Source organism: Rhopilema esculentum, chromosome 19 (assembly GCF_057945365.1).
Source record: "Rhopilema esculentum isolate cy_ngs chromosome 19, ASM5794536v1, whole genome shotgun sequence".
In the NCBI taxonomy this organism is placed as follows: domain Eukaryota; kingdom Metazoa; phylum Cnidaria; class Scyphozoa; order Rhizostomeae; family Rhizostomatidae; genus Rhopilema; species Rhopilema esculentum.
In genome coordinates this window covers 1119817-1141206 of record NC_142833.1, presented here as the reverse complement: position 1 = coordinate 1141206, position 21390 = coordinate 1119817, and the positions used below count along the sequence as shown (strand labels likewise).

General features: G+C 33.7%; 1 protein-coding gene across 1 annotated transcript; it reads left to right on the top strand.

The window, feature by feature from the left end:
* Positions 1–50: 50 nt before the first annotated feature.
* Positions 51–12726, top strand: LOC135688244 (uncharacterized). The gene is made up of 10 exons (XM_065205017.2): positions 51–210; positions 2923–3172; positions 4333–4528; positions 5166–5326; positions 6802–6882; positions 7226–7314; positions 7755–8025; positions 8981–9115; positions 10392–10566; positions 11308–12726. Exons 1-10 carry the CDS (start codon positions 85–87, stop codon positions 11471–11473), a joined length of 1650 nt encoding a protein of 549 aa, XP_065061089.2. The 5' UTR covers positions 51–84; the 3' UTR covers positions 11474–12726.
* Positions 12727–21390: the final 8664 nt, after the last annotated feature.

Sequence of the window (21390 nt, the reverse complement as noted above, 5' to 3'; positions counted from 1 at the left end):
CTAGGGCCGAGGCCGTTTGGTCAAACAGCGAAGTCGAGTCGATCGACTTCTATTGTCATTTCAGACAGAGAATCACGTTGGAAGATGGCGGATACACAACAAACAAAAACTGCCCTAAGAATAAGAAAACTCAGGAAAAAACTGCGACAGATTGAAAATTTAAAAAGAGTGTGTGGACAGAGGGAACTCGCAGAAGAAGAGATCAATAAGGTATGAAATACATTGTAACAGATTCTTTTTTGCACCGAGGAAAAATGCATCTTACCGCGCCAAATCTAGCACTTCTGGCATGATGGCAGGAAGGCCTAGAGTAGACTTGTGTTGGCAAAGCCATTTACTTTTCAGGTCGATCAGCTAGAGATATCTTATTCTCAACTTCCAGAAATTAAACGCCACAATTTTAGCTTAATGTTTTATGTTTCTCAAAAAGCATCATTATTCCAAAACAAGCAGTAAAAATTCAAACGTTTTTTCCCGCAAGGCACCTGTAGCAATGCAAATTGCAAATCAATCAAAGAAATCGCAAATTGCAAGTCTTCTTACCAGGCGAAAAGATTCTTTTTTTGCATTTGCTTGATCGCGAAATTGCTTCTTATCAGTAAAGTTGCTAACCTTTAAGTTTCTTTTTGAAGAGACGAGGCACCCGGTTTATTTGTCTGTTTCAGCTCTGTTAACAAAGTTCTTGGATATGTACTAAAGAATCTTTGGCGCACGATCTTTTAGAATTCCTGATCATTTGTTTATATGGATTTTTCTAATTACAATCACATCGTTCTAGGGTTGAAATGCTTCTAGATGCCCGTTATCGTGCATTTTTTCAGTACCTGTTGGTTAATTTCTTTGCAACCAGTTTTAATTTCCCCAAAAAAACCTTTGTGGTTGAAAGGCATGCTGAAATGAGACCACGATGCACCGAAGAATATGCAGAGGGGTTGTGTTACAATCGTGGCAAGTGATTTGCGTAACTAGTGTTGATTAATGAAAGCACTCATGCAATTTCAACTAGCTGAAAAGGGATTGTGCAGAATTAAAACCACAATTCCAATGCCATTTTTAATTTCCTTTCATCCTTATTTGACTGCCAGGAGAACAATACAATACTCAACATAAAGCTGGGTTTAGGCATAATATGATTTCAAAAGATTAACTTCATATCAAAATTTTATCTACTGTGTTTTTGATTTATTGCAATTTGCTTCTTCTTAAACTGCTTAGATGTTTTGAAATTGTAGCTTTTTAGTGTGCAACATCCCTTTCTAAAACTAAATTTTGCTTTCTTAACAAAATAAGTATTTTTACTAGTTATAAGCTATTTAAGTTCTTAAACTATATACCAGAGAACTAGGCCCAGTTTTTGTTTCTCACCCATCATATGTTGAACTAACAGATGCTGTTAAAATGATGCCAAAGGTTTGCAGGTTTGAATAAGAAAATAGAAGAGAAACTCAGTGATATTTTATTAAACTTCAGAATAGGAAACCTTCTATCTATTTATTGTAATACAAGATATAGTTTTTGGACAGCTCTTTGTTAAGAAAGTATGTCTTGTCAAATTATAAATGCAATTGCAAAAATATGTTTGATTTTCAATCAAATCGTTTTCAGTTAAGGCAGCAAGAACGTTGCTTAGCAAAACATTCCAGATTTAAAATACTTAGTTAGAACATAGAAATTCAACTGTGTCCTTTTTATCATCTGCTTCAACAGCTGCTTCAAGATGGACAGGATAGGCATAGGGTCTCGGACAAACCTTCCCCCCGGTGAACCTGTTATTGTTTAGGGAATCAAACTATTTTGAAAAAATTATGCTACCCTTACAATGGAGCAAGTTACTAGATACCTCTTCTCAAATGTCTTGTACTGCATGCTTTGTCTTGGGACAGGCAAACTATATATACTTTATAAAATTTGGCTTGTCATTAGGGGATGTAAAAAGAAGTCAACAATGCAGTATTGATGGAATAGTGCTTCATTAAACCTCATTTCCAAAGAAAAGGCGAAAAGAGAAACAAAGCTTAACATATAATTGTCCCTAAGCACAGGCAGGTCACATCCTCTATCATAGGCTTGCAAAATAAAGACAATTTTTTTATTCGATTAAGCAAAGTTTAACAACTGAGACAAGAAGAAATATTTTTGAACATTTAAATTGCATACAAAACCACTTTATGCTTGAGACCCTGTATAAAATATATATGTAAGTCAGGTTGCCTGTATCACAGAACAAAAATTACCATTGTTCACTAATATAGCATTTAGTAACAGCAAAACACGACCATGTAGTAACAGCTTAAGTCTCGGCACATAGATTTCACTCAAGCTCCCAACTCTAATTTCATATCAGAATGAATAAGAAACAAAAAGAGTCATTTTTTGGTAACAAACACAAAGTTCACATCAAAGAATGTCTTAATTGCCTCTAGAGAGGATACTTTCTGGACATAGGTGTGCCAAGTTATATGGGTAAGCAAACAAGGGAAAATGGTGTAACTTATGTGGGCCCTTTTATGGAGTCCAAATAGAGGGTATAGAGTGTCAAGTTGATGCTAGAAAAGTACCCTCTTAATCTTTGAATATAGGATTTGAAGAGGGTTCTGAAACCTACAACTTTGCTGGTCATCATATTAAAGGTGGCCTTCATGGTAAATAGGTTTTTTTAACAGGGTCATTTGCTTATGGTGTGATTGTTTTGGTTTCTTGTGATACCTAAATTGGTTGTTGATAACTCGCTATTGACAGAAGCTGTTTTGCAAAGGAATATAAGGCAACTTCATGTGATCATTGTCAGACCCATCAATGGCATTGCACCACAAAACCATGACTCGATTTGATCACTGATTTGATGCCTTTCATATTTATAAGTAAAAGTTTATATAAATGAAAAGAAGCAAGATTACGAAGCAACTTTTTCTTTCTTTGCAGATTAATCAGAGTGATGATATTAGAGAGAAACTACAAGAACTGATTTCAGTGGCTTTGGAAGATGACCAGGAAATGGAGACTAAACAACAAGAAGAGCAATTAACCATTGCAGAGCAGAATGGTGACTGTGATGACAATGTCTCCAAAGAGAAAAAAGAAGCCCAAGAAGAGGATGAGTTAGTTTTGAAACTGGAGGAAAACCCAGATACAGAGGAAAGTGAAACTATAAAAGAAGTGTTGAAGAAAGATGGTGAGTTTTTTGACATTTTGCTACATTGTTGGATCAGTGTGAAAACAGGAACTAGGTTAAGAAAGTGACATAAGTTGTTACTAGCCATAGAGAATCAAGGTTAGAAGAATGTGACAACACATAACTTAATGGCCTGAATGTTAGGGTTTGAATGAATGAAAGGGGTTTGTCAATAAGAAATGTAACTTTGTGTAATCCTGCCCATTCATGTTAAAGGATTTTGTCAATAAGAAATGTAACTTTGTGTATTCCTGCCCATTCATGTTAAAGGGTTTTGTCAATAAGAAATGTAACTTTGTGTAATCCTGCCCATTCAAAACCAGATACCCTTACAGTGCTCACCCTTTCCAAGTCACTTTGCCAAACTCTATCCCATAACTCTTCCTTCCTCCTTGAATCCTGTAAACTTTGGAATGCTCTACACCCTTTCTGCTTCCCAGACTCTTACAACCTGTCTTTATTCAAAACAAAAATTATCAAATTTGATTTTTTCTCCCCCTCTTCTATTTCCACTCATTTCCCTCATTAGGGCTTATTTATATGCTCCTGAGCCTTTCCCCAACATTACCAAACTAAAAAAAAGGTCTGAATAACCCCAGGAGCCAAAGCAAATACCCTCTTGTCAGAACTGTATCCAGGTCTTTCAGTGATTATCTATGTTTAAATTACTACTTTGCCACTATTGCTCTTCATGAAACAATCATAAGGCTTTTTGGTAAACAAAAACTAAAAATTGTCTCTTTGATTTGTTTTTAAAGAAATTATATGATCTGTTGGGTGATGTGCTGTAATTTCTATGAGTGATTTCTCTATACACTCTCAGTTATAACAGATTAAATGCTCTCAAGTTATCACAATATGATAAAGCTAGCATGTTTAAAAATACAGTTTCCAATTGGCTGCTTTTCTATTTGAAACAAAATTTCCATTTGTTTACAGTTGTTCTTTCTTCAATCAGGGCCATGTTAAATTTGGAGATTGGTTGGTAGTTAGATAAACTGCTTATCAATTACTCAATATTATGAAATCACCCCTGCACCCCTTTTCCATAGTCCCATGGACTTCTTTCTGCGTCCCGTCAAGCAGTTTGTTAAATATCATTTTTGGTACAAGCATATGTGGTGTTTCTTTTAAGTGTTAATATTCACTTTATATCTTAGATGAAGCTATGCAAGTGGAGGCCAATGAAACAGATGAAGTGAAAATCATTAAGTCTAAAAAAGGAAAGGGTGTTAAGAAAAATCCATCCAACCCAAAGGAATGCAAACAGGTGCAGTTTTCAGTTGAGTTAGTCGAAGGACATCACCACCCAATTTGCGGTATTGATTTTGACAAGAAGGCAATCATATCTGGAGGGTGAGTAGTTCTACAGTTAGTGAAGAAAACTGTTATGGCGGACAGACAGAGCTCATCACGCTTTGGCGTGTAGGACAAGGCAGGGGCGGACACTTGGTCAAATATTGGGGGGGGCAAAGCTATTGTTTTTATAAGATGACGTCACATTTTTCTATTGTTTTAGAACAAAAGACCATTGCCCTCCAAAGTATTGGGAGGCAACCACGCCCCCTTGCCCTACAGGTGTCCGCCACTGGAACAAGAAAGTTTTAAGTGACTGATATGGTTCTGTCCAGATAGCTGAGGTCTTACAGTTATACGAGCGCAACCTTAAGATACGTTTAGAAGTCAAAACAAAACACAGAGGACGAGTAATTTCAAATGATGTCAATAACTGACTAAATTGCGAAATAAAGGTTGTTATATTTGAAAGAAAAGGACAATATGACAATTTTTAACGTATTAATAGATATTGCAAAATAAGCATAATGCAGGGGACTTGGTGTATATAGTTGTTCCTAATTTAGTTTAGGTTATTTTAATTTCAAACAACTTAATTGATGTCTTCGAAAAGTAGAGCAAATAACAGGCGAAATTGTGTGCTTTCTAGAATATATTTTGACCGAGCAATCCATTACTATTATATTATCTTCTCTAGCCACGATACAAGTTTCAAAATCTGGAACAAAGAAACATATGAAGAGTTATCGAGCCTTGGTGGACATACGGGCAGTATATCATCAGTTGTGCTTATATCAGAAGACAGGGCCGCTACAGGCTCTCAAGACTGTTCAATTAAGATATGGGATGTTAAGAAAGGTAAGAAAGCTAAAACAATCGTGCTCCTTCTCTTATACCTATTTATAGATGGTTTCGTTGTAATAATTATTCATATGTAAAGCACCTGCTGACTTATAGTAAGGAGAAGATAACAAGGAATGTAATACATTGCTAGGTATCTAAATGGCTCGTACTTTGTCCCCTGCCTAAAGATTATAAAAAGTTGAATGTTGGCACGTTATTTTTATTTTGTGTGGTTGGGGGCTGGTTAGGGACATTATTCTGGTTAGCGCACTGGTCTCGCAAAAGGTTCCAGCCTCGAGTCCTAATGAAACATCGTCCACAGTAAATTAACACTAATGAATAGGGTGCTGCTCTTTTCCTATTGTGTAATCTCAATCCGCACCCGGATGTTAACGTTTCATGCTAGATGAATGCTTGAGCTAAAAGTCTTTGATGTAAACGATATTGTACTCTTTTTTCATCTTTCTGAAATTGTATTTATAAATCAGTGGCAGAAATTCAGGCTTTCATTTGGGGGGCCCAGGCCTACGAATTTCCGACAAGATAACATCATATCTGATTTTAAAGAAACTGCACATTTTGATAAAAATAGTTGACTTTTTGACGGGACTCTTTAGAAACTTTGCTGACCATGCCATAATTAAGTTGCAAGAAGAACAATCCATTTATGATTTTTTATATCAAGATCGATATCTCATCTAAGACAATTGGTGATACAAGAGGTCGACCGATTACAATTTTGACAAGTCGTACGTTAATTTTATGCATTTTATCTTGTTTTCGTCAGTGAGAAATACGTTTGAAAATAACTTCTGTTCAGAAGAATCCGATAGAAATTTCGGCTAATCTTTACGGAATTGAAACTAAATATACAATTCACAGGCAGTTTTGATAATATATTGTTTGGTGGATTATTTAGTACTGGCTAATATTTTATAAGCTATGCTATGTTCAAATTTTGCAAAAAGGGCACAGAGAGGTTATAGAGGCCCCTGGGGTAAAAAGGGAAAATGCAGATCACCTGCGAGCGAAGCAAGCAAAAAATTCGGCAATTACGCCCCTTAGATAAGTTTAAAATTCGGCAATTACGCCCCTTAGATAAGCTTAAAATTCGGCAATTACGCCCCTTAGATAAGCCTAAAATTTGGCAATTACGCCCCTTAGATAAGCTTAAAATTCGGCAATTACGCCCCTTAGATAAGCTTAAAATTTGGCAATTACGCCCCTTAGTTCCTTTTCAGAACGATTCTTTGAGGTAATTTCGGTACGTTAAATGGTTGTCAATTATCCGAAGAAAGCCCGAATTTTCCGACGACATCGCTGATTGTAGGGGCCCAAGCCCCCCCCCCAAACCCCCATAATTCCGCCACTTTTAAGAATACTACCCATTTGTTGAAAGTAGTTGAAAGGTCGTCAGTCACTCTTTGTAAGGATAGTTTTAAAAAGTCTTGCTGAGTTTATCTAAGCTGAGTGAATTGTTTTGTTTTCAGGCGAGGAACTTTCATCAGTGTATGTGTTTAATCCTGTTACGTGTTTGGCCCACCAAAACGAACTGCTTGCCATTGGAAATGGTAAGTCAATCCACATATTTCTTTTCTTTAAGCCAACTTTTCACTTTGTAAATGCTTATATTTACAGTGGAAATGCCTAAATGCGTCAATCTACTACAAACTTGAATTTTTATGATTACATGTAAAATTGTGTGAAATTTGACCTTATAGAATAGTGATAAAATATGTAATTTATTGATAGTTTCAATGTTTTTTGTCTTTTGTTGTTGTGTTGTTTGTACTCCGACCGACTTCGCTGGTTACGTTCACTTGCTTTATTCTTCAGTTATATTCTATGGCATTGCAAAATTATCATCTCATACCATATATCACCATTAAACTTTAATTTTCTTTCACTTAACAGAAGGTGGGAAGATTGACATATACGATTTTGTGAAAGGCGAAATAACCATTTCACACAAAGCACACGACGATGCACTCGTGGCAATTGTGGTATGTTTCGATTAATTTTTCAACCATTCTTGTTCCAGAAAATGCCACAACTATCATGCTGTCAATAATACGAAGTTTTAATTCTACATATGCTGTTTTATTGAATCTGAATCTTTGTAGTCACCTACCTCATTTTCTTATAAACTCCTTCCTTTTGGAGTTGTCAAATGTACTTGTCTAATATCAACTTCATATTTTTATGATTGGCCTTAAAAGTCATTATTTGTTGATGAATTTACTTTCCTTTTGCTAGAATAGACACAGAAGGTATTTTAATGGCACGGAATAGAGTAATAATTGTGTATCTGCTAAAAGCCATGCATGTACCTCTAGCAGTCATCTCCGTATGCAATGCTGGATGCTCAGCATAAAAATTGTTTTGTGCAATCCAAATGGAAATACTGAATTTCTAATCGCATCTTTTTCTTTTGTACTGACAGTTTATGGACGATTGCAGGCTTGCCAGCGCCTCCGCAGATGGCATAGTTAAAGTCTTTGAGCTGCATGACAATGAGCTCGTCAATGTAATCGATACCTACGACGACATTTCCACTGTCAAGTCGTTTAAAAAAGATGAAAACGCGGCAGACACACCAAACACTAGCATTTTGAATCTGCCGCTGCGTAAAATCAGCTGCATCGCAGCGTTCGATGATACTGTATTTTGGGGTGATGATGGATTTAATGTTAAGGCATTCAACACAAAAACAGGTGAATTTTTGTGTAATTTTCATATGCCGCTAAATAAGTATTTATAATAATCAGAAGTTGGAGCTAAGAAGTATAATAATCAATTTATATTAAGTTGGCACAACATAGCTTTTTACAGTAAAGTATTCTAGAGCTTATCCAAGCCAACTGTTAAAACTAATACATCGAATAAATACATACAAAATTAAATGGAAAAAAATTCAAGTACATAGTAATCTTTGAAACGGAATAAAAAACGCATGAAAGTCTGAGCTAATTAAGATACAAAAATATATCTATGTTAGTGACGTTAGTATTTCAAACATCCAAGTTGTGGTACGAACGTCCTACATAATTTTCATGTGCAGTCAGTGCCATTCCAGCTTGTAATTTCTTTCTTAAACTCATTGATAGATTGAGCATTCTTTATGTGCTGAGGTAAAGAGAGCCAAAGAGGCTGCCCTCATTATATGATAGTTTCAGATCCGTAACTTGTTGTTCTTAACCTTGGTAGCATAAATTCAATATTATTTCTCAAATTATAAATAACAGGACGTCGTAGTCTGTAATGGGCGTGCATACAACTGTCGGGTATCCGACGTTGATCTGGTTGGTCTCTCAATGAGCTTATAAGGGAAATACTTTGGTCTAGTCAATTGCTGATCCGAAAAACTTTTCATGGAACTGACTAAAGATTTTGTCAATCTTGCAGTTATCTGGTTTTACAAAAGCAAAGCATTTTGAAAAGCATTTAAAGGCGAAGTTTTTAATCACTTTAGTATTTAGGGGCCACTGTCAGGCAGATGGTTCTATTTTATTTATGTCGTCAGTAAACTCGAATGAGAAAGCTCTGTTGTTGAAAAATAAACAACAGGGCAGTTTGCCTTACGTATTGAACGCCAGATACTGAATATTGTTTATTTATTATTTATTATAATACTGTTCGATTTTTTTAATGTGACAAATTTAATTTTAGGTGAAATTGTCAAGCTACGAAACAACCTAAACGAATTCAGTCCAACGGATGCCATGACAGTGTTGAAGGACGGCAATGATGGTTTTCTGTTGTGCGCTGGTTTTGATATTGACAATGGAACAGGTTACATTAACGGTAAGATTACTTCTATTGTGTTATTGTGCGTTATTGTGCTGCATAACGAATCCTCAGTATTGTAGCCGCAATCCTGGAACAAACTGTCAGGATACCTGCACAAAATCTCCGCAGATTTTAAAAGCTGTTTCCACTCCTTCCATTACAATGTTGAGTAATATCAATGTTGCATGATTGTCAGTGACAATATAGCTAGGATCCGGAGCATAAACACTTCTAATTAAGGGATCAACATTGTTATGGGGTATATTCAAGAGGGAGAATTTAGCGAAACCGTGGTTGAATCTTTGGGTTGTCGACTTTGTAACGTGAATATTGTGTTGTTACATATCTTTTGGCAAGGGATGTAGCTGCTTCAAGTTGATCACATGATCACACGAGATCGCATGGTGACAATGTGATCACATGAGATGCCTATACAATACTGACACGTGTTTAAAACACAACAATTGAAATGATCGTTAGCTCTTTTGTCAGGTCCTACATATTCAGATCATGTAGCCTTGTTTTTTCTTCAAGCACTGTAAACGGGCTGGTACTCTGTTTAAATCAAGTTTGAATTGTAATTTTTGGCAACATCATGTAATTTTTTTGATCGGAATTCTCTAAAAAAGTTTTAAAGATAATTAAACTAAATAAGAAATCTTTGTCTTGAAAACGATTCAAAATTTTGAAATACTCTGTTTTAAAAAAGCCTCTAAGAAATGCATGTAAAAGCCCATTTGTTCTTGACTTGTGACAAAAGGTCATCATAGTTGTCACTTTGTGTGTGTCGCTATATTCATAAAATAATTGATGTTGACCAGCTTGTTGACGCGCGAATCAATGCAGCATACAGCAGAACCTCATAAAACAGATTCATAGAAGGGAAAAAGAGTTAATGATATTTGCTGGGTGTATGGATGTTTATTCTGCAAAGCATTAACTTGAAAGAAGAAATTTCCCGAGAAAATCTGGGCCTGTTTTATGACGTCCGCTTTAAAGAGGTGCCTGTTTTTAAGATGGCACCATTTCCTGTAACGAGACATCGTACGTCTACAAAAGATCTAGATTTTTAAATCAATAAATAAATCAATTTTTCAGTTATCTTTGTTTCAAAATGTCAAAAAATGTCACCAGCAATATCTCATCTTGAATTTCATTGGTTCTATAAATAAATGCTTTAAAACTCAGAAATTTCATACGAGTTGGTTCTCTAAATTTATAAAAGCTTTTTCTGCGTCTTTTGCCATTTGTTGCAAACACAGATTTCAATGTATGGCGATTTTTCATACAGTTCGAAAGCTTCCCAGCATGGATTATATTGGGACAATTTCAGATGATGATCTAGGCCACATCAATTGTATGGCAGCTTCAATGAAAGATGGTAAAATACAGATGATCACCGGAGGGTCTGAGCTTAGAGTCTGGAACCAAGTGGCTGCAAACAATGGAAAGAAAAGACCAGCAAGGTGTGTATTTATTCTGTGAAGTGATAAGGAAGCAGTAAATGAACCAAGTAGTTCTTTTGACCATATGGCATATTGCTATTATGTAGCTTATAGGTCCAGGTTAATATTTTCTAAGCTAGAATGAGAATGAGTAGGCAATTTTTGAAGTCATAAAGATCTAATTTTTTGTTTTATCATATTACATTAAAGGGAGCCATATTTTACGGTTTAATAGAAAAAATCAGTTTGATCTGTTGCCTTTTGGCTGCGATTTGGCTACATGAGTACATGCCGATTTGCTTGTAAATTCAAAGTAATTTAATCGTGGTTCTGAAATTTATGAATCTGGCTAAAATAAATTCGTATTCAGATCTTTGAATGAATAAGTCTTCTCCATTTTGCAATAGATTCAGCTGGTTTTGAATTCATAGAGTTCTTTCAGGCATTCATAGTTGGCTTAAAGAGTGAAGGGCTGGCTAGAAAGGTTGACAAAGAATTAAACTTATGCAATCAGGAATTGTTACATCCCCTGCTAAGTTTGACCTGCTTTTGCAAGATACGGAGCGGGCTAAGAATAGAGAGTGGCCGAAAAGAGCTCTACTGGTAGACCTTTGTGGTTTCATCTATTAGGCACTCTATAGAGACACATCTAGACCGTCCATCGACGATTAAAAGTTCTGATTGAATACCTCGCGTTCAATTGTAATTATTAGACGGATACCACTATTATCCCCAAGATTGAATAATGAATTATTTTTCCAGTGACGAAATTGATGAAGTAATTCCATGCAAGTTCATTCGTTCATACAACGTATCACGTGACTCTGAAGAAGACGATTCAGAGCCTGAAGCTGAGGAAGAAGAGGAAAATGTGACGCAATTAGAAGATGAAAAGAAAGCGAGCAAGTCTTGGTGTGTCGTTCAGTAGGCATTCTGTAAGTCTGTATGCGTTTATTATAGTCATATAAAAAGTGTGAACTCTTAGAGTTTAGATATCGGACAAAGTATTGTTTGAACTATAGTTACAGGACAATTATAGGGCCATGTCTAAAAAGCTTTTTACTTACATATAAATAGCATTACTAAGTATCCCTACATGTGTAGCTTTATGAATACAAAGTATACGTATGTTCTACACTTTTTTAAAGTATGTAACGGTTCATAAAGTTAAAAAATTGGTGTCCCTGCAAGTGTGTTCAACATGGAGTACTTCAGAAAAAAAGGGAAATTTAGGCGCTTTGTGGTTCCGTAAGCTCAATTTGTTACCTTATTAGAATCTAATCATTATAAGAGAAACAGAGCTGAGATTCGGAGAAGCTTTTCAAATTTGAAAAATTCAGAATTTTCCTGCAAAAATCTGGTGAACCTGCAATGAGCAATTTTGCTGAATACGAGAAATATTTCTATGTATTACAAATATCATGATGAAGTTTATCGACCAGCTTGATTGACCCTGTCGCATAAAAGTGTTTGGGATCCAAAAAAGCTACAAATTATATATATATATAAACACATATTGTTCCTCTGTAAAAGAGCTGAAGGTTTTTATGGTCGTATTTTTCCATTTGGAGGCTGGGCTCATTAAAAGATGCGAGAAATGTCGTTTTACAATGTCCTTACTGTTGCAGTTTTTTTCGTGGCATTCTCAATGGAAAGAATTAACTTCGAAACTTAACAAAGCGTCTTTTTAGAGCTTTTGGTGTATAGGATTGGACTGTTCGAAGCTGCTTCTCCGAGTTTCATGCTTAATACGGTCATTAGGCAATTGTTCTTTAAGATATTGTGCTACTTCTAAGCCTCATTAACATGTTAATTGTCTTCTTTGGACAAAAGTACACGAGCACCTGTCCGATTATCTAAACTGCATTTAGGGGTGTTGCTGTTTTTATATAACGATAGGTATCGAATACCTTTGGGGTTTTGCTTTAATTTAACCATTTTCATGGATCGTATGACTTTTATCTTAAATAAATTGTCTTCCTAACGATAAGTTTACATAAACAAATTTTAAGCCGCTGTAAAGATGATAAAAGTTGTTTTATAGTATGGAGTCGTTTAAGAGATAACATTGTCTTTTAATGTGTCATATCAAGTTTTAGTTTTCGTCTAAGACTGCTTTACTGTTGTGAAATTATTTCAAAGACCGTTTACAGGGTCATTTCTGGTGAAAAATAAAATACATTTAAGAATCTTCATCGTGTTTGAAAATTCTGCTTTGATATAGCCGTGGTGTTCCAAACAAAGGTATACAAACAAATATCCACGTATTGGGTAAAAATCATACCTAAATTCCACGTCGAATATTTTCTCTTTTCATATGCCTTTATTCTAAGACCATACATGACAAAACAAAGGTAAATTACAAAAGAAATATGACTTTCATTACTGTTTTGTGAACAAATTTGCAAGATACAAAGTTTTGTCATCTCGATAGGTCTTTATTTGATTTTCTGGTTGTATTTTTAAGCAAGGATGTTATCCTCGCGTACTTGAGATTGCAAAATAGACATATAATCTTCCAGGTAACTTCAAAGTGTATCTTGACAAATTCCCAGGGCTGTTCGATGCCTATATAAAAGGACATGGCAATCTAAAAAAAAGACTTTTTCTATCGTAATCGCCAGCCTTGAGAAAACCTAGAGCCAGATTTTGAAATCAACATACCTTATCTAAATCAAAATGAAATAGTCCCCATAGGCTTTCTAGGTCTATTAACAGTAAGAAAGAGATACGGATGAAAAATATCCTTCCATAAACAATAACTTTAGTACGCCTATAGCCTTTCTTTTTGTCATAAAACTGAAAACATAAAAGGCAATTCAATATACCTCCTGAAATTAAACACAAAACAATCTTACTGTAATTTTAAGTCTTGCCTTTTTCCCAAAAAATTGAAGGAGTATAAAGTGAATTTTTATAGACAGTACCTGGTCTAAATGAACTGAAAATGGACTTTTTACGTTTTGAAGGCCTCTATAAATAAGAAAAAGTGACATTAGGTTAAGAAAAAATCGATCAAAAATCGACCATTTTTGTAAGCCTATAGCCTTGCCTTTTCCCAAAAAATTCAAGGAATATAAAGTGAATTTTTATAGACAGTACCTGGTCTAAATGAACTGAAAATGAACTTTTTACGTTTTGAAGGCCTCTATAAATAAGAAAAAAGTGAAATTAGGTTAAGAAAAAATCGATCAAAAATCGACCATTTTTGTAAGCCTATAGCCTTGCCTTCTACCCAAAACATTGAAGGAATATATAGTGACTTTTTATAGACAGTACCTGGTCTAAATGAACTGAAAATGGAGTTTTTACGTTTTGAAGGCCTCTATAAATAAGAAAAAAGTGAAATTAGGTTAAGGAAAAATCGATCAAAAATCGACCATTTTTGTAAGCCTATAGCCTTGCCTTTTCCCAAAAAATTGAAGGAATATAAAGTGAATTTTTATAGACAGTACCTGGTCTAAATGAACTGAAAATGAACTTTTTACGTTTTGAAGGCCTCTATAAATAAGAAAAAAGTGAAATTAGGTTAAGAAAAAATCGATCAAAAATCGACCATTTTTGTAAGCCTATAGCCTTGCCTTTTCCCAAAAAATTGAAGGAATATAAAGTGACTTTTTATAGACAGTACCTGGTCTAAATAAACTGAAAATGGAGTTTTTACGTTTTGAAGGCCTCTATAAATAAGAAAAAAGTGAAATTAGGTTAAGAAAAAATCGATCAAAAATCGACCTATTTGGTAAGCCTATAGCCTTGCCTTTTCCCCAAAAAAATGAAGGAATATATAGTGACTTTTTATAGACAGTACCTGGTCTAAATGAACTGAAAATGGAGTTTTTACGTTTTGAAGGCCTCTATAAATAAGAAAAAAGTGAAATTAGGTTAAGAAAAAATCGATCAAAAATCGACCATTTTTGTAAGCCTATAGCCTTGCCTTTTCCCAAAAAATTTAAGGAATATAAAGTGAATTTTTATAGACAGTACCTGGTCTAAATGAACTGAAAATGAACTTTTTACGTTTTGAAGGCCTCTATAAATAAGAAAAAAGTGAAATTAGGTTAAGAAAAAATCGATCAAAAATCGACCATTTTTGTAAGCCTATAGCCTTGCCTTTTCCTGAAAAATTGATGGAATATAAAGTGACTTTTTATAGACAGTACCTGGTCTAAATAAACTGAAAATGGAGTTTTTACGTTTTGAAGGCCTCTATAAATAAGAAAAAAGTGAAATTAGGTTAAGAAAAAATCGATCAAAAATCGACCTATTTGGTAAGCCTATAGCCTTGCCTTTTCCCCAAAAAATTGAAGGAATATAAAGTGAATTTTTATAGACAGTACCTGGTCTAAATGAACTGAAAATGGAGTTTTTACGTTTTGAAGGCCTCTATAAATAAGAAAAAAGTGAAATTAGGTTAAGAGAAAATCGATCAGAAATCGACCATTTTGGTAAGCCTATAGCCTTGCCTTTCACTCAAAAAATTGAAGGAATGTATAGTGAATTTTTATAGACAGTACCTGGTCTAAATGAACTGAAAATGGAGTTTTTACGTTTTGAAGGCCTCTATAAATAAGAAAAAAGTGAAATTAGGTTAAGAAAAAATCGATCAAAAATCGACCATTTTGGTAAGCCTATAGCCTTGCCTTTTTCCCAAAAATTGAAGGAATATAAAGTGAATTTTTATAGACAGTACCTGGTCTAAATGAACTGAAAATGGAGTTTTTACGTTTTGAAGGCCTCTATAAATAAGAAAAAAGTGAAATTAGGTTAAGAAAAAATCGATCAAAAATCGACCATTTTGGTAAGCCTATAGCCTTGCCTTTTTCCCAAAAAATTGAAGAAATATAAAGTGAATTTTTATAGACAGTACCTGGTCTAAATGAACTGAAAATTGAGTTTTTACGTTTTGAAGGCCTCTATAAATAAGAAAAAAGTGAAATTAGCTTAAGAGAAAATCGATCAAAAATCGACCATTTTGGTGAGCCTATAGCCTTGCCTTTTCCCAAAAAATTTAAGGAATATAAAGTGAATTTTTATAGACAGTACCTGGTCTAAATGAACTGAAAATGGAGTTTTTACGTTTTGAAGGCCTCTATAAATAAGAAAAAAGTGAAATTAGGTTAAGAAAAAATCGATCAAAAATCGACCATTTTGGTAAGCCTATAGCCTTGCCTTTTCCCAAAAAATTGAAGGAATATAAAGTGAATTTTTATAGACAGTACCTGGTCTAAATGAACTGAAAATGAACTTTTTACGTTTTGAAGGCCTCTATAAATAAGAAAAAAGTGAAATTAGGTTAAGAAAAAATCGATCAAAAATCGACCATTTTTGTAAGCCTATAGCCTTGCCTTTTCCTGAAAAATTGATGGAATATAAAGTGACTTTTTATAGACAGTACCTGGTCTAAATGAACTGAAAATGGAGTTTTTACGTTTTGAAGGCCTCTATAAATAAGAAAAAAGTGAAATTAGGTTAAGAAAAAATCGATCAAAAATCGACCTATTTGGTAAGCCTATAGCCTTGCCTTTTCCCCAAAAAATTGAAGGAATATAAAGTGAATTTTTATAGACAGTACCTGGTCTAAATGAACTGAAAATGGAGTTTTTACGTTTTGAAGGCCTCTATAAATAAGAAAAAAGTGAAATTAGGTTAAGAGAAAATCGATCAGAAATCGACCATTTTGGTAAGCCTATAGCCTTGCCTTTCACCTAAAAAATTGAAGGAATGTATAGTGAATTTTTATAGACAGTACCTGGTCTAAATGAACTGAAAATGGAGTTTTTACGTTTTGAAGGCCTCTATAAATAAGAAAAAAGTGAAATTAGGTTAAGAAAAAATCGATCAAAAATCGACAATTTTGGTAAGCCTATAGCCTTGCCTTTTTCCCAAAAATTGAAGGAATATAAAGTGAATTTTTATAGACCGTACCTGGTCTAAATGAACTGCAAATGGAGTTTTTACGTTTTGAAGGCCTCTATATATAAGAAAAAAGTGAAATTAGGTTAAGAAAAAATCGATCAAAAATCGACCATTTTGGTAAGCCTATAGCCTTGCCTTTTTCCCAAAAATTGAAGGAATATAAAGTGAATTTTTATAGACAGTACCTGGTCTAAATGAACTGAAAATTGAGTTTTTACGTTTTGAAGGCCTCTATAAATAAGAAAAAAGTGAAATTAGGTTAAGAGAAAATCGATCAAAAATCGACCATTTTTGTAAGCCTATAGCCTTGCCTTTTCCTGAAAAATTGATGGAATATAAAGTGACTTTTTATAGACAGTACCTGGTCTAAATAAACTGAAAATGGAGTTTTTACGTTTTGAAGGCCTCTATAAATAAGAAAAAAGTGAAATTAGGTTAAGAAAAAATCGATCAAAAATCGACCTATTTGGTAAGCCTATAGCCTTGCCTTTTCCCCAAAAAATTGAAGGAATATAAAGTGAATTTTTATAGACAGTACCTGGTCTAAATGAACTGAAAATGGAGTTTTTACGTTTTGAAGGCCTCTATAAATAAGAAAAAAGTGAAATTAGGTTAAGAGAAAATCGATCAGAAATCGACCATTTTGGTAAGCCTATAGCCTTGCCTTTCACTCAAAAAATTGAAGGAATGTATAGTGAATTTTTATAGACAGTACCTGGTCTAAATGAACTGAAAATGGAGTTTTTACGTTTTGAAGGCCTCTATAAATAAGAAAAAAGTGAAATTAGGTTAAGAAAAAATCGATCAAAAATCGACCATTTTGGTAAGCCTATAGCCTTGCCTTTTTCCCAAAAATTGAAGGAATATAAAGTGAATTTTTATAGACAGTACCTGGTCTAAATGAACTGAAAATGGAGTTTTTACGTTTTGAAGGCCTCTATAAATAAGAAAAAAGTGAAATTAGGTTAAGAAAAAATCGATCAAAAATCGACCATTTTGGTAAGCCTATAGCCTTGCCTTTTTCCCAAAAAATTGAAGAAATATAAAGTGAATTTTTATAGACAGTACCTGGTCTAAATGAACTGAAAATTGAGTTTTTACGTTTTGAAGGCCTCTATAAATAAGAAAAAAGTGAAATTAGCTTAAGAGAAAATCGATCAAAAATCGACCATTTTGGTGAGCCTATAGCCTTGCCTTTTCCCAAAAAATTTAAGGAATATAAAGTGAATTTTTATAGACAGTACCTGGTCTAAATGAACTGAAAATGGAGTTTTTACGTTTTGAAGGCCTCTATAAATAAGAAAAAAGTGAAATTAGGTTAAGAAAAAATCGATCAAAAATCGACCATTTTGGTAAGCCTATAGCCTTGCCTTTTCCCAAAAAATTGAAGGAATATAAAGTGAATTTTTATAGACAGTACCTGGTCTAAATGAACTGAAAATGAACTTTTTACGTTTTGAAGGCCTCTATAAATAAGAAAAAAGTGAAATTAGGTTAAGAAAAAATCGATCAAAAATCGACCATTTTTGTAAGCCTATAGCCTTGCCTTTTCCTGAAAAATTGATGGAATATAAAGTGACTTTTTATAGACAGTACCTGGTCTAAATGAACTGAAAATGGAGTTTTTACGTTTTGAAGGCCTCTATAAATAAGAAAAAAGTGAAATTAGGTTAAGAAAAAATCGATCAAAAATCGACCTATTTGGTAAGCCTATAGCCTTGCCTTTTCCCCAAAAAATTGAAGGAATATAAAGTGAATTTTTATAGACAGTACCTGGTCTAAATGAACTGAAAATGGAGTTTTTACGTTTTGAAGGCCTCTATAAATAAGAAAAAAGTGAAATTAGGTTAAGAGAAAATCGATCAGAAATCGACCATTTTGGTAAGCCTATAGCCTTGCCTTTCACCCAAAAAATTGAAGGAATGTATAGTGAATTTTTATAGACAGTACCTGGTCTAAATGAACTGAAAATGGAGTTTTTACGTTTTGAAGGCCTCTATAAATAAGAAAAAAGTGAAATTAGGTTAAGAAAAAATCGATCAAAAATCGACAATTTTGGTAAGCCTATAGCCTTGCCTTTTTCCCAAAAATTGAAGGAATATAAAGTGAATTTTTATAGACCGTACCTGGTCTAAATGAACTGCAAATGGAGTTTTTACGTTTTGAAGGCCTCTATATATAAGAAAAAAGTGAAATTAGGTTAAGAAAAAATCGATCAAAAATCGACCATTTTGGTAAGCCTATAGCCTTGCCTTTTTCCCAAAAATTGAAGGAATATAAAGTGAATTTTTATAGACAGTACCTGGTCTAAATGAACTGAAAATTGAGTTTTTACGTTTTGAAGGCCTCTATAAATAAGAAAAAAGTGAAATTAGGTTAAGAGAAAATCGATCAAAAATCGACCATTTTGGTAAGCCTATAGCCTTGCCTTTCACCCAAAAAATTGAAGGAATGTATAGTGAATTTTATAGACAGTACCTGGTCTAAATGAACTGAAAATAGAGTTTTTACGTTTTGAAGGCCTCTATAAATAAGAAAAAAGTGAAATTAGGTTAAGAAAAAATCGATCAAAAATCGACCATTTTGGTAAGCCTATAGCCTTGCCTTTTTCCCAAAAATTGGAGGAATAAAAAGTGAATTTTTATAGACAGTACCTGGTCTAAATGAACTGAAAATTGAGTTTTTACGTTTTGAAGGCCTCTATAAATCAGAAAAAAGTGAAATTAGGTTAAGAAGAAATCGATCAAAAATCGACCATTTTGGTAAGCCTATAGCCTTGCCTTTTTCCCAAAAATTGAAGGAATATAAAGTGAATTTTTATAGACAGTACCTGGTCTAAATGAACTGAAAATGGAGTTTTTACGTTTTGAAGGCCTCTATAAATAAGAAAAAAGTGAAATTAGGTTAAGAAAAAATCGATCAAAAATCGACCATTTTGGTAAGCCTACAGCCTTGCCTTTTTCCCAAAAATTGAAGGAATATAAAGTGAATTTTTATAGACAGTACCTGGTCTAAATGAACTGAAAATTGAGTTTTTACGTTTTGAAGGCCTCTATAAATAAGAAAAAAGTGAAATTAGGTTAAGAGAAAATCGATCAAAAATCGACCATTTTGGTAAGCCTATAGCCTTGCCTTTCACCCAAAAAATTGAAGGAATGTATAGTGAATTTTATAGACAGTACCTGGTCTAAATGAACTGAAAATAGAGTTTTTACGTTTTGAAGGCCTCTATAAATAAGAAAAAAGTGAAATTAGGTTAAGAAAAAATCGATCAAAAATCGACCATTTTGGTAAGCCTATAGCCTTGCCTTTTTCCCAAAAATTGGAGGAATAAAAAGTGAATTTTTATAGACAGTACCTGGTCTAAATGAACTGAAAATTGAGTTTTTACGTTTTGAAGGCCTCTATAAATCAGAAAAAAGTGAAATTAGGTTAAGAAGAAATCGATCAAAAATCGACCATTTTGGTAAGCCTATAGCCTTGCCTTTTTCCCAAAAATTGAAGGAATATAAAGTGAATTTTTATAGACAGTACCTGGTCTAAATGAACTGAAAATGGAGTTTTTACGTTTTGAAGGCCTCTATAAATAAGAAAAAAGTGACATTAGGTTAAGAAAAAATCGATCAAAAATCGACCATTTTGGTAAGCCTATAGCCTTGCCTTTTTCCCAAAAATTGAAGGAATATAAAGTGAATTTTTATAGACAGTACCTGGTCTAAATGAACTGAAAATGGAGTTTTTACGTTTTGAAGGCCTCTATCAATAAGAAAAAAGTGAAATAAGGTTAAGAAAAAATCGATCAAAAATCGACCATTTTGGTAAGCCTATAGCCTTGCCTTTTTCCCAAAAATTGAAGGAATATAAAGTGAATTTTTATAGACAGTACCTGGTCTAAATGAACTGAAAATGGAGTTTTTACGTTTTGAAGGCCTCTATAAATAAGAAAAAAGTGAAATTAGGTTAAGAAAAAATCGATCAAAAATCGACCATTTTGGTAAGCCTATAGCCTTGCCTTTTTCCCAAAAATTGAAGGAATATAAAGTGAATTTTTATAGACAGTACCTGGTCTAAATGAACTGAAAATTGAGTTTTTACGTTTTGAAGGCCTCTATAAATCAGAAAAAAGTGAAATTAGGTTAAGAAGAAATCGATCAAAAATCGACCATTTTGGTAAGCCTATAGCCTTGCCTTTTTCCCAAAAATTGAAGGAATATAAAGTGAATTTTTATAGACAGTACCTGGTCTAAATGAACTGAAAATGGAGTTTTTACGTTTTGAAGGCCTCTATAAATAAGAAAAAAGTGAAATTAGGTTAAGATAAAATCGATCAAAAATCGACCATTTTTGTAAGCCTATAGCCTTGCCTTTTTCCCAAAAATTGAAGGAATATAAAGTGAATTTTTATAGACAGTACCTGGTCTAAATGAACTGAAAATTGAGTTTTTACGTTTTGAAGGCCTCTATAAATAAGAAAAAAGTGAAATTAGGTTAAGAAGAAATCGATCAAAAATCGACCATTTTGGTAAGCCTATAGCCTTGCCTTTTTCCCAAAAATTGAAGGAATATAAAGTGAATTTTTATAGACAGTACCTGGTCTAAATGAACTGAAAATTGAGTTTTTACGTTTTGAAGGCCTCTATAAATAAGAAAAAAGTGAAATTAGGTTAAGAAGAAATCGATCAAAAATCGACCATTTTTGTAAGCCTATAGCCTTGCCTTTTTCCCAAAAATTGAAGGAATATAAAGTGAATTTTTATAGACAGTACCTGGTCTAAATGAACTGAAAATGGAGTTTTTACGTTTTGAAGGCCTCTATAAATAAGAAAAAAGTGAAATTAGGTTAAGAAGAAATCGATCAAAAATCGACCATTTTGGTAAGCCTATAGCCTTGCCTTTTTCCCAAAAATTGAAGGAATATAAAGTGAATTT